The following is a 13,484-nucleotide window of genomic DNA, read 5'->3' on the forward strand; positions in this document are numbered from 1 at the left end:
TGACATTCAGTTCTCTTTTAGGTGACTTCCCTACTGACATCACTTCAGTCTTGATAAGACTAATTTTCATGACATACTCATTGCATCTTTTTTCAAGTTGCAAGATATTAGATTGCACGGTTTCAGTAGACCAAGTTGTCTGCATAGGACAAACTAGTTACTACAGTTCTACCTAACTGAATCCCTCCCTGCCATCTTATACCTTTGTAACTTAGCCTTTATCTCCTCATTCCAAGTCATTCCATTCCATGCCACTGATCATACCTGTTTACACCAGCAATCATTCACACTACTTTCACGTCTGTTACCTATGACTTACTAGCTGATGTACCCGTGCTTTGCTACGGGATTCTCAGAAAGACTGACTTGGTGGTTTTCCTAACTGAATTCAACATAGGTCATTACAAAAACGTCAGTAGGAATGTAGCGATTGAAAGCAATGTTATCATATAAAATACTCGATCAAATGAAAAACCGCACACTTTCTCACTTTCAACGAAGAGTACTACAGTGCCGATCTAACAGTCCAAAGTTCCAGAGCTGGAACAACCAGGTCGCAGACTGCCATGAACACTCCTCTGTCATTATTCCGTTAAATATGCACGCTGCTTATTCCAATCAGTGCCTCAGAGTAGGGATTGAATAGCTCAAATGCTATGATGCTTTTTTTTTTTTTTTTTTTTTGGCTTTACGTTGCACCGACACAGATATGTCTCATGGCGACGATGGGTTAGGAAAGGCCTAGGAAGTGGAAGGAAGCAGTCGTGGCCTTAATTAAGGTACAGTCCCAGCATTTGCCTGGTGTGAAAATGGGAAACCACGGAAACCATTTTCAGGGCTGCCGACAGTGGGGCCTGAACCCACTATCTCCCGATTACTGGATACTGGTGAATGCTATATTTGAACCAGTGTGTTACGTACCTACAGTATCAGAAAATGTATGAACCAGAGGAATGGCATGCTAAAGAAGAAAGTTTCCTAACTCCCCAGCTATTTCCCGCCAATACTCAGTCAGGCTGTTATACTCTGTACGCAGTAGTAATCCCATCTATCGGAGTTGAGCAGCACCATAAGAAACGAAGAATATCACAACAAACAATGGTCAATGTAAAGTAATTGTTGATCAGTGTTAAGCGCTTTGGATATTGTAGGCCTTCTAAAATACCACTCTCATCATAGTCGGTACAGTAAAACTGAATGAAACATAAATGATCGGAAATTGTACTGTCTATAACTTTTCTTATGTAGTACCGTACTTTTCTATAGCACCAATAACATAGGTACCGGTATTTAAAATTAAATTTTAGGCGCCTTCCCCTAAACTACCATTTCATCTCGGGGAAAATAAAATTATTTACAGCCTAGACTGTAGTTTCTTATCCCCGACTCTATACAGCGGTTTTCATTAAATTCTGTTAACCCATTTTCTCGTGGCTCGGCGTTGATATGGACTTAGCAACAAAAATACAAATTCCTTAATATCTGTGTTATCAGAGCCGGTACGGTAAAAATGTATAAGATATAAATGACTGGAAATTGAATTCTATATAACTTTAGTTCTATAGTATTTATCGATAGGACCGACTTTCCATACCGATTTTCATTAAATTCTCTTCAGCCGTTTTCTTGTGATGCGTGTACATACATACATACATACATACATACATACATACATACATACATACATACATAGAGACAGACAGAAATTACGGAAAAGTAAAAAGTACATTTTCTTGTTACTATGGACATGACCGATACAGAAATACCATTCTTTTCAAATTCTGAGCAATGTACAGACAAAACTCTTATTTTATATATACAGATTAATAACATATAGGCCTAATGAGGGCAACAAGGTAGACCCATTATTTTATTTCTTGTTGCTGTAGATCCACGTAAACAATGAAAAACAAAGATGAAAAATTCATTTGTAACTATTTTGACAGGTGTTTCTACCAAAGTTTTGTAGATCTTAATCTAAAAAATTTTTTAAATGGCATTTTGTGTGATGTGATATTAAGGGAATATGATGGCAGAAAATGTATTTATTAAAAATAAATTTATATGACAGTTACAGGCTTGTAATAAAAGGGTGAGTAGATTAATTACCCTATAAGTTAATCAGAGATCTTACAAGAGCCATGCACCCTACTCTGTCAAACATTATTTTATATAATACATATATAATAAACAATTTTTACAGGCAATGTAAGATATAACAAAATGAAATCATTTACCTCCTGAGCAACAGCCCTAAATGACATTCTTACTGTGGACGGCTATAGTATTTAGTTGTTGGAAAGGCATATTCTTCACTTCTGAAATAGAAAGCAAGGTGCTTCCTTTTCCTTCTTACATGCTTACCAGTACTTTGTGGAAAAATTTGTCACTCTGTACCAAGGAGTTTACCAGTAACCTGGATGGAAGTGCAGGATGTAGATTAATAGGCTTATTACTGCCAAGTTAGCAATTAGATCAGCTTGCCAGTGCAAAGTTTGGGGAGAGAGCAGTTTACGCATAGTGATGAGGGTAATAAACAAGACCTCGTGTGTAATTTACATGTAGTTGTGACAAGTATCATTCTATTACACTGCCCATTTACTCATAAGAACAATAATCCAGAAGCTTTTCCTTTAGTTATTAAGCCAGTCTACACAGCACTAGCCTCACTTTAACTCCTAGAGCACTAGCTTCACTTGAACTCCTCAAGAAATGTACACATATGTGAATACACAGAACCCTAACGAGAATTTAAATTTTCTACTTTGGAAGAGATGGCCATAGACAACCTTTCTCCACAGCCATTTCGTAAGATTACCTGCTGTTGTCTTCAATGATGTAAATAAAGACAGGATTGTCATTATTGCAAAGTGTGGATTTGGACCTGGATTCTTTGCACAGAAGACAGTACGGAAATTCAGCAACATGCTTGTCATGAAAGCGATATGCTACTATTCTGAACATGGCACAATAGCACAGAACAGGAGAGGCAACAAGAGATTTGCTGAGGATCATGAGGGAGAGAGAGAATACAGTGAAAGGAAACCCATTGCTTTTCCTTGTTTTTCTCAGTTTCACAATATTCAGAATTTGTGCATTTCTCTTCCTTTCAAAATTATTTACAGGATTGTAATGATACTTAACACCCTATTTCTACATTAGGTAATGTAAATTTTGACTGGAAGCATTTCTTGATATGACTATTATTCTGGTAGGTGGTGTCTCACCAAGTGGAATGAAAAAACATTTTTTTTAAATATTTAATTTTTTTTTGCTAGCGGCTTTACGTCGCACCGACACAGATAGGTCTTATGGCGACGATGGGATAGGAAAGGCCTAGGAGTTGGAAGGAAGCGGCCGTGGCCTTAATTAAGGTACCGCCCCAGCATTTGCCTGGTGTGAAAATGAGAAACCACGGAAAACCATCTTCAGGGCTGCCGATAGTGGGATTCGAACCTACTATCTCCCGGATGCAAGCTCACAGCCGCGCGCCTCTACGCGCACGGCCAACCCGCCCGGTAAAAAATATTTAAAAGCTGTTAACCTCCATCTAATAAACACCTCAAAATATCATTTGAAAAGACAGTAATTATGTCCCAAGAACCAGCAGCATTTAAGAAATAGGCATAAAGGGTAATAAAGTCTTATAATTGAAGTACAATGATCCACTGTTATGAGGCTTTTATTGCAATTTTCACCCAAGTCAAAAATTCTGGGTGTAATGCTCTTTGAATGGCATCACATATAGCCTAATAGGAACAAATCCACTGGTTGTATTGTGAGCAATCCTAAATCTGTAAGATGCAGACATGTACGAGTCACCAATGTCCAGAAACCTGTAGGCCTAAATAAATATATTTCCACTGTTAATTGTAGTACCTTCAAATTGATCCACACAAATGCATCCACTGTTTTCAGTCCTTATTTTTAATCAATACTTTATTAGCAACCTGTAGAATGCAATGAAATGTACCTGCCACTAATCTTTTATTTTATATATTTTGCCATGGACAGTTGTTTCGGAGGTGAATGTCACTTCTAACTTTAAACTTTAAAAAATTGTTGTGAATAATGAATTTAATGATACCGTAAGCCTCTCCTCAAAACTTATACTTTTCCTGTAATTTGTTTGCCTGATGTCTATTAGTGAATTAATTTTTTTCAACTAATTCTTATAAGTATTGATGGATATTCAGTACTAGTTCCTGAATTTTTCTTCCTCATTCCACGACGAAGGCACAAGTTGGACGAATTCTCCAAAGCTCTAGCGTTTAAGGAAAATTTAGCTTGTCCACTGCGATCGTCTGGTTCTTATCTTTCTCTTAATATATTCATACATTAGAATAATATCTTCACTTGAATTATCGCTTTCACAACACATTCTTTTCCGCTCATTAATATGAATACGTCTGTAGCCTATACGGTACTCGGCAGGAGTATCAGCTGTTTCCGTGCAGTCGATCCCTCTCAATCGATGACCAGTGTGATAAGGTAAATTAATTTAGTCGTTAGTACTCGATGGACCACTCACTGAGGGATATTATTATTTATGATGAGTTTAATGACGAGAATTTTATACTCAAAAGTGAATCAAACTACCAAAAAGTATGCTATTTCATATGATCATAGGTGTTAAATAACAGAGGTGTTAAATGCGGGTTAAGACCAAAAAACAAAAATACTCATTCCACTGAAACCGTTTAACATATGAAGACAAAATTTTAAATGAAGGTATATATTTTTAAATCCTAGGTGTGAAAGAAAATTTATTTTAAAATATCACTCCCCTAGGGGGTTAAATGAGGTTAGCTTTGGAAACAAAATGATTCATCCCTCCAAAACTGTTTGATGCACAAAGCTGTAATTTTACAAGAAGGTCCTTTTATGTCCTAGGTGTTAATAATAATAATAATAATAATAATAATAATAATAATAATAATAATAATAATAATAATAATAATAATGGTTATACATCCCACAAACTACTTTTAGTTATGATTTTTGGAGATACCAAGGTGCCAGAATTTTTCCCCGCAGGAGTTGTTCTATGTGTTGGTAAACCTACCGACACAAGGCTGACATATTTGAGCACCAGACTAAGCCAGGATCAAACCTGTCAAGTTCGGCTCAGAAAGCCAGCACCTTAACCATCTCAGCCACTCAGCCTGGCTTCAAAAACTTTCTTCTCTAAGGAGTTTAGATGGGGGTTCACTGAAATTAACAAAAAAATTTCAAACATGTTTCACGCATGAATTTAAAATTTTGCATGAAGGTCCATGTCCTAGGTGTTACATAAGAAATATGTTTAAAACATTCTACCTCTAAAACAAAACAATCATTTATCTATTACTGTTCGACGTACAAAATAAAAATTTCAGAGGTTGGTCACATCTACATCCTAGATGTTAAATAACATAGGGTTTTAAAACATCCAAATGTATGGGGTTGAAATGAGTGTGAGATCGAAAAATACATAATCATTCCTCCAAAACCGTTTGACATAGAAACTGAGTGTGTATTTTATAGGCTAGCTGACAGTGGAGTCTCCAAAATTTAAAACTTTGAAATCTAACATCCTGTTTAAAACCGCAGAAAAGCATGTGTCTTGCTAGTACTGTATAAGAGAAAACTGAAAAAAAGTTTTGAACCAATACATGTACATATCTCTAATCTAGTAAAAAATGCATTTATTTGTACCTACATGTGAAACCTAAGTTTGGTAAAAACAGAATCAAAACCGACGGAGTTTCTAAATTCATTCATAACCCCCCTTAATATTTTTTGCAGGAATAAATTCGGATTTATTTACAGAAAGAGTGAAATCTGGAATCAACCACCACAAAAACTTGCAATAGTGATTACATCCCTCTGCATAGGGTTGGCACCAAGGAGGGCATCCGACCACAAAACAGGGCCAATTCACATGTGTGACAGATGCACCCGAGACCCCACAGACATGGAAATACTGTAGTGGCAAAAGAAGTGAAATCTGAAATCAACAAACAGTACCTCGCGATTGCTGCCTGGGAGACTGATTACCTCGGATCGAGTAGGGGTATATCAGTCGCCTTGACAGAGAATACTGCAATCTATTCGAAACATCGGCAAACTGTACATAATGAACAGAAAACAACAACACGGTTCAACCCAGAAAATAAACTAAATAAGAACAACTACGTACAACAGGAACACTGAAGTTAAGAAGCTAATGTATCTATCACCGGGCGAGTCGGCCGTGCGGTTAGGGGCTTGCATCCGGGAGACAGTGGGTTCGAATCCCACTGTCGGCAGCCCTGAAGATGGTTTTCTGTGGTTTCCCATTTTCACACTAGGCAAATGATGGGGATGTACCTTAATTAAGGTCACGGCCGCTTCCTTCCACCTCCTAGCCCTTTCCTATCCCATTGTCGTCACAAGACCTATCTGTGTTGGTGTGACGTAAAGACACTAGCAAAAAAAATATATATATATATATATCTAACTATATGAAGTGTTCTATCAGAGATTATATATATATATATATATATATATATATATATATTTTGCAGGAGAGCATTTTCAAAGTTTGATAAAATCCTAAAATCAGGAAATGCTTTGGTATTGTCCAATATTAATGCTGTGTATGACTTTAAATGGTCATAGTTTACAGTGAATTTTAATAGTTCTACATTACTTAATTTATATGATTGAGCATCATAATACGCCTTATGATTATATCTGATGTACATTCTGAGCCCTTATTGAAGTGCTCATTTAATTAATCAGTCATTTATTCAAATGTATAGAGAATATTTCATTTTTATTAAGTACTAGTAACTGGCAGAAAGCATCTACATTCAGCAGCACATGTCGCAATTTCTGCAGGGAGCTTGGAGCTCGAGTTTGTTTGCTCACCAGCCAAGTTTGGAAGATGGAATTTCGACATGACGCACACAAAGCTGAGCAGGGAAACAATAGAATTCCAATGGACAACATTTCGGATGCCCGGGCGAGAGGCTAGGGTTGCTTGTGAGAGATGTTTGAAGTAAGCGTCAGGTACGCGATGTGTTGAGCCAATGAAACAATAGAGCCACCGTTGATATGGCTAGGCATTGGTCTAGGGAAGAGATGGCCCCAATCGAGGATACGACAGTGTCTTCGAGGAAGAGTTAATAAGAACGATGACCGCGTCAGTTAGTTACCCTATTATTCGGAGAGATTATGTGCGGGTAACATCGTAAGAAGTTTTTTATTTACACAAGTGATCGTGTGGGGACTTGTCTGCATTTATTATTTATTTACATATTTTACGCCCACATTGGAGCACTTAAATCAATACATTTGAGTTAATTTCTTCTTTTTCTTCTCCCAGAACTTTCTCATCCTCTCCAACCTGGAAGCCCTTTGTGTGTCCAATATAGTATATTGTTTCCGTTCAACTGTTTTTAGTTTGAGACTTATGCTTTTGTTCTTCAAAATCCTCTTCTCTTTTCTTTGATTTGTTGCTGAGTTATATCCAATTCTTCCAAATCATCCTGAACTTCTTTGAACCAATTATTTTTTATTTTATTTTCAAAAAGTAATCAAATAGTTATTTCAATATCCTGGTGTCTGGTAATCTTGATATGTCTGCATTTAATCTATTCAAGTTTTCTAATGCTGGGAGAATGGCATTTAACTTACAATTACCAAAGGGAGAGAACAGTTCCATTTAATAATTTCAAAATACATAGTAGCTTGCCTGTGTAAATAGTTTTCCGAGGGCATAAACTTTACAATTTCCAGTCCAGCCTTTTATAAATGGGAAATATTTTACCTACTTACGGGAGTAGATAAGAGAAGTAGTTCCGCTACTGAATGGGAACTGGTTTCATGGTCAGTGGAATTTACCCCCGGCTATAGTGTCTTAGTAACCGGCAGGTTGATCTTGACCTAGTTTATACATCGTGAACGAGGGGATGTTTTAGACTACATCCGGAAGCAGAAGCAGCAACGGAAAATAACGACATCACCTTTCTACCCCTCGATGGAGACAAAGGGACTGATCTTTCCTGAAGGCAGCATCATCATCATCACCGATATGCCTGGCTAAAAACAAGATGGGGTCGGCTGTCTTCTGAAGACGGGAGGCCATAAGTGAATGTAACAGATGAGTATAGGGTTTTTAATGTAATTTTGTGAGTGTGAACGTGTTTAATGTTGCAAAAGGGGATAGGTTAACTTGATATTTAATTTCAGTAGATGTAGCTTTGTTTGGAAGAACTACGTCCTACTTAAAGTAAATGATAGGAAGCTTGTTAATGTAAATATAATTGTAACAAATGTGGACCGTTTGCATGAGGTCGCAGCTTGCTTTCTAACATTTTATTCTGATTTATTTAGCTGAGTGGTTAGCGTCAATTTTTTTATGAGCCAGTCTTTTTTGCCTTATATATTTTTTATTTGTAATTTTTTCGATATTTGATATGCACACTTTTTATCGATAGATTTGTGTACGGGTTTGAGGCGTAAGGAGGGAGCAATTCCAGTTCCGTACGTACTGCCAACTGAATGGAAATTAAATCTGAATTGAATCGATAATATGATCGATCGATATGAATTTTGCTAAACCTTTGTTATCTTAAGCCAACAACTGTGTCACACACACATTATATAACATTATATAACACTTCTCGATGCGAATCTTATTCCTAGAGTGAATTCTATAGTTTGGCTTTGCTGTGTAAATAACAACAGTACTAGTACGTGTACGCCAGATGTTGCACAGCAATGCATAAGCAATTCATAATTTGTGTTTCAAAGGTTGCTAGTACGAATCTCGAAGATTGCCGAGGTCGACCAATTCAGCACTAGGGTGTAAATCTATCCAGAAAAGGTGCGCAGATAATACATCTCAGGGCTTAATTGTAAATGTAAATAAGGATTCAAATTAAAGTCAGGAAGGACTAGATTAAAGTATTATTAATGGGAGCTCAAAGTGTATGGAAACATGCCGTCACGTTTTTTGGGATTTATTGCATGATGTGTGAATGAGAGTGTGTAAGACGGTGGAGTGTGGATCCACGAAGTTGTTGGCTTCATCTTCACGACTATTTTGTATATCTAGGTGGTAAATTAGTAACTGGTTCACGAGTTCCACGAACGCTGTTTCATATTTCAAGTTCCAAATATTAGAATAAAATTTCTGTAAAACTTATTATTATTATTATTATCATCATCATCATCAATGCGAGTTTCTCGCTATGTAGGATTGAGATATTTCAGTAACTTTCCGATGTTCAGACATGATCAATTGTCAATGTGGCAATTTCTTAGTTTCAGTTTATCATATTTATTACACAGTTGGGCACTTTATTATTCATATTTACTTTGAGCACGATTGCTTTGATTTGTGACCAGCACGGCCTTGTTTCTTTTCATGTGAGTGAATGTTAGACAGACGTCCTTCATATTTCTTCAGTTTTTATGCAACTTTAGGACATGAGACGTTATTTGTGTGATTTTGAGTAAGATAATGCGTTCCTCATCTGAAAGGCCTGCATTTTTTCGTGTTTATGTGACTTGCCTCGGGTAGACTGTTGAGCAGCGTGTGTAAAGGGTTGAACCCTGTGGTTTTGGTATTTGCTGCTTTATCTCTTTGGGAGACGTGGATCTCCACCGCCGTGTGTTGGCAAGGGTGATATGTTTGTCTACCAAGGACAGTTTTATTTGAGCGGCCTATACTTCGTGATTTTATTGTTTCTATCCATGTCTCTACGGTTGTTTGGGAGAATTTTCTATCGCGACGTTTGTTTTGGATTTTCTTGTATGATATAACCGTGCTGAGGAATATTTTGTGTCATGTCATTTCTTCCAGGTTACAACGTTGAAATAGGTGTTGAAAGGTAAAGTCTACTCTGTCATTTCTTTTAAGAATTTGTGTCATGTAATTTCATTTCAGGAATCCACGTTGATTTCTGCGTGATACTGTGAAGTCCACCAGTTTATTGATTTTGTGTCATGAAATTATTTTTCAGGAACCTGCGTTGAATAGGAAGTGTTGCTTAAAGTGTAATTATGTTTCCTTTTATTTCCATTGAGGCTTTGAGTGGCTGCGAGATGCGTGAATGCCACATGCGTTTCTTAGTGAGCCCTGGAAAATATGACATCATGTGATATGAGTAAAGAAATGGAATTAGAGATAAGGTTCTTTTTGCAGATGATATTATACTATATAAAGTAATAAATAAGATACAAGATTGCGAGCAACTACAAAAAGACCTTGACAATGTTGGAGATGGACAGAATGTGATGGTATGATGGTATATGGGATGAAAAGGTTGAGAGTTTCACAAAGAGGAAAAGTCCTCTCAGTTTTTATTAAACTGCATTGATGGGGTGAAAGTTCCTCATGGGGATCACTGTAAGTAACTATGTGTTAATATACAGAAAGATCACATAAATGGGATTGTAAATAGAGGTTACAGATCTCTCCATATGGTTATGAGGGTATTTAGGGACTCTAGTAAGGATGCAATGGAAAGGTTACATAAGTCTCTGGTAAGATCACAATCAGAGTATGGATTCAGAGTATGGGACCCTCACCAGGATTACTTGATTAAAGAACTGGAAAAAATCCAGTAAAAAACAGCTCAATTTGATCAGGGTGATTTCCGACAAAAGAGTAGCATTACCAAAATGTTGTAAAGTTTGGGCTGGGAAGACTTGAGAGAATGGAGTCTAACTGGTTGACTAAACAGTATGTTCTGAGCTGTCAGTGGAGGGATGGCATAGAATGATATTAAAATTAGAGTGGTGTTTCTAAAAGTAGGAAGTTAAATATGAAGATAAATTTATAATTCAAGAGGACAAATTAAGGCAAATATTTGTTTACAGAAAGCAGAGTTAGCGGCTGAAATAATTTACCAAGGGAGTTGTTAAGAAAAATTCCAAATTCTTTGAAATTATATAAGAAAAAACTAGGTAAACAACTGATATGGAGTCTGCCATTTGGATGACTGCCCTAAATGCAGATCAGTGGTGTCTGATTATGATTGATATTGAACAAGCTCATTGTAGGTGAATTTAGAAACTGGAAATCTTAGAATTTCTGGGCTAATTTCATAATCCCTTCCTTGCCAGGTAACACCTTGGAACTAATTATCTCAGCTCTGCCTCTCTTTGTTCCACATTCTTCCAAGTTAGTGATATACATTTTTGGAGGTTTTCAAGGAATTTTCTCCCTAGGATCTGAATTATTTTTACTAATTAATTAATTTATTTATTTATTATTTATTCTTAAGGCAGCTAGAATAAAAGCACATTTTATGAAAAAAATATTCTTACCTCCATGGCTAAAAGTCCAAGGCTCTTTTCCTCTAATCAAAAAACTAAATGCAGAATAGATGATGCCTCCATAGAGGCCCAAAGGTGTATGAAAAGAAGGCCGGATGTTTCGGGCAGCCTTCAGTTCCTTCCATATAAAACTCTGATGAATTTTCTCCTCATATGATATAGGTTCAAGACCTGCAATTCAACAGAATAAAATGAATAAATCTCTTTTCTAACCAAGGCTGGAAGAAAGCAGGTTTAAAAAGACCTGTTTCTTAACAAGGTTTAAATTCAAACATTGTTCAAATTAATTTAATTAATGTTACTGACTATATATGCTCATTCTCAATTCAAAGACTAGCAAATAATAAGTTATGCTCTAGCTCAAAATTTTATTTTGCTAGTGGCTTTACGTCGCACTGATACAGATAGGTCTTATGGCGACGATGGGATAGGAAAAGCCTAGGAGGTGGAAGGAAGTGGCCGTAGCCTTAATTAAAGTACAGCCTGGTGTGCAAAAGGGAAACCACGGAAAACCATTTTCAGTATTGCTGACAGTGGGATTCGAACCCACTATTTCCCGGATGCAAGCTCACAGCCGCGTGCCCCAAACCATATGGCCAACTTGCCTGGTAGCTCAAAATTAACCAGCTAGGAATTGAATGCCTTAGTCCTATCTTATGCAACATCTTACAGTAATTTTATGTACAGATAGATACAGACTTCCCCGCACAATGCAAAAACGGTACACAAGGCAGTAAGTGAGGCCCATCTCAAAAACACTGTACCATTTTATGTAAAGTGGAGACCAATACTAATTTTTATGAAATGTTACTTTACGTATTATTTAGAATTTATATATCTGCTTTGTGTCCAAACTTCAGTTTAGTATTTAACGTACTGATCACTTTTGTCACTTGGGAGCGTTCATTTCTTGAGCTTTCTGTTCTTTAAATTCTACAGGTTAGTTGTCTCACGTACTGTGACATTTCTTATAATGTCAGTCTTTTGTCATTTAGCTTATTTTGCTGTTTTCTAGTTGATTCTTTGTTACTTTCGATAACCACTGTACCTTAATTATATTTCTTACATTTAAGTTTATTTATATACTACTAGCAAGATGCCCGTGCTTCGCTACGGTATTATACTGAAATTTATAATTGAATGCTTATTATTTTATATATAATCCGCTGAAAATCGCGATCTGACTCGTTTTCTGAGAGAATCCGCCAAAATTCGCAATCTGGCTCGTTTCCCAATAGATTACGGCAAGTTTCCTCCCCTTTTTCAAGCTTTCTTTCCAGCAATCGATTTCGTACTTCCCGGGCTAGGTCCAGGTATTCCGCCCGGTCAGTTGGGTCCCTAAATCTTTGCCATCTTTTCCTATAAGCATTTTCAATATGGATCAAATCCTTCCGGAGATCCAGCGTGGTGTCGTCTTGGGTGCCTTGGCGGTTCTGAACCCGCGGCCGGACTGCATTCTTAGTCATTACCCGTCCAGGACCAGTTTCCAGCGCGGTCCACACATTTGACGATGGTCCAGAACATTATTATTATTATTATTATTATTATTATTATTACAGATGTTCCGGACTCCACTGCAAGATGCAACACCGCTACTTGGCGGTAAATTACATCTGCTGCTATTGTCATTGTTGAAAATATGACCAGCACCATTGTCGCGCGTAGGCAAATGTGCAGGATTTCTGGCGATACGAATGACATACTTCCGTGCATTATTGACCTTATTATAGAGGTGAACAATTGGACGGTCAATCTCATGCCTATCGTTTATTTCAAGTGTGTTTAAATTTTTATTTATATGCCAGGAGAATCTACTGTAATCTAAGAATGTTCAAACAAATTAAAAGAAGGCGTGTCTCTTTATGTTTAAAGGAGATTCCAAACACCAATGTTCACGTCTATTACCTTCAGTTTCGAGATTAAAATAATTCTCTTTTTCACTTCCACACTCCTCCTTCCCCCCCCAAGTGAATTTTCCAACAATAAATACTTGATTCTTTAATAGTAAAGGATCTTCTAAATACCAATTATCACGACTCTTACTCCTTCAGTTTCTGATTTATGTGTCCTCATGAAAGGAATTCAACTCCTTTCCACTCCCGCCCCCCAAGATGATTCCCCCCGCCAAATAGGGTTTTTCTTTGTTTTTAAGGGAGATCCAAAAACCAATT

General features: G+C 36.9%; 1 protein-coding gene across 1 annotated transcript in view; it reads right to left on the bottom strand.

Annotated features, from left to right (window-relative positions):
* The window catches only part of Etf-QO (electron transfer flavoprotein-ubiquinone oxidoreductase), a 134,109-nt gene that overhangs the window by 22,134 nt on the left and 98,491 nt on the right, over positions 1 to 13,484 (bottom strand). Inside the window, exon 9 of the mRNA XM_068227037.1 lies at positions 11,305 to 11,484. Within this exon, the coding sequence (XP_068083138.1) occupies positions 11,305 to 11,484 (180 nt within the window). The remainder of the gene's footprint in view (positions 1 to 11,304; positions 11,485 to 13,484) is intronic.

The sequence above is a fragment of the Anabrus simplex genome, chromosome 3 (assembly GCF_040414725.1).
Source record: "Anabrus simplex isolate iqAnaSimp1 chromosome 3, ASM4041472v1, whole genome shotgun sequence".
Taxonomy (NCBI): Eukaryota; Metazoa; Arthropoda; class Insecta; order Orthoptera; family Tettigoniidae; genus Anabrus; species Anabrus simplex.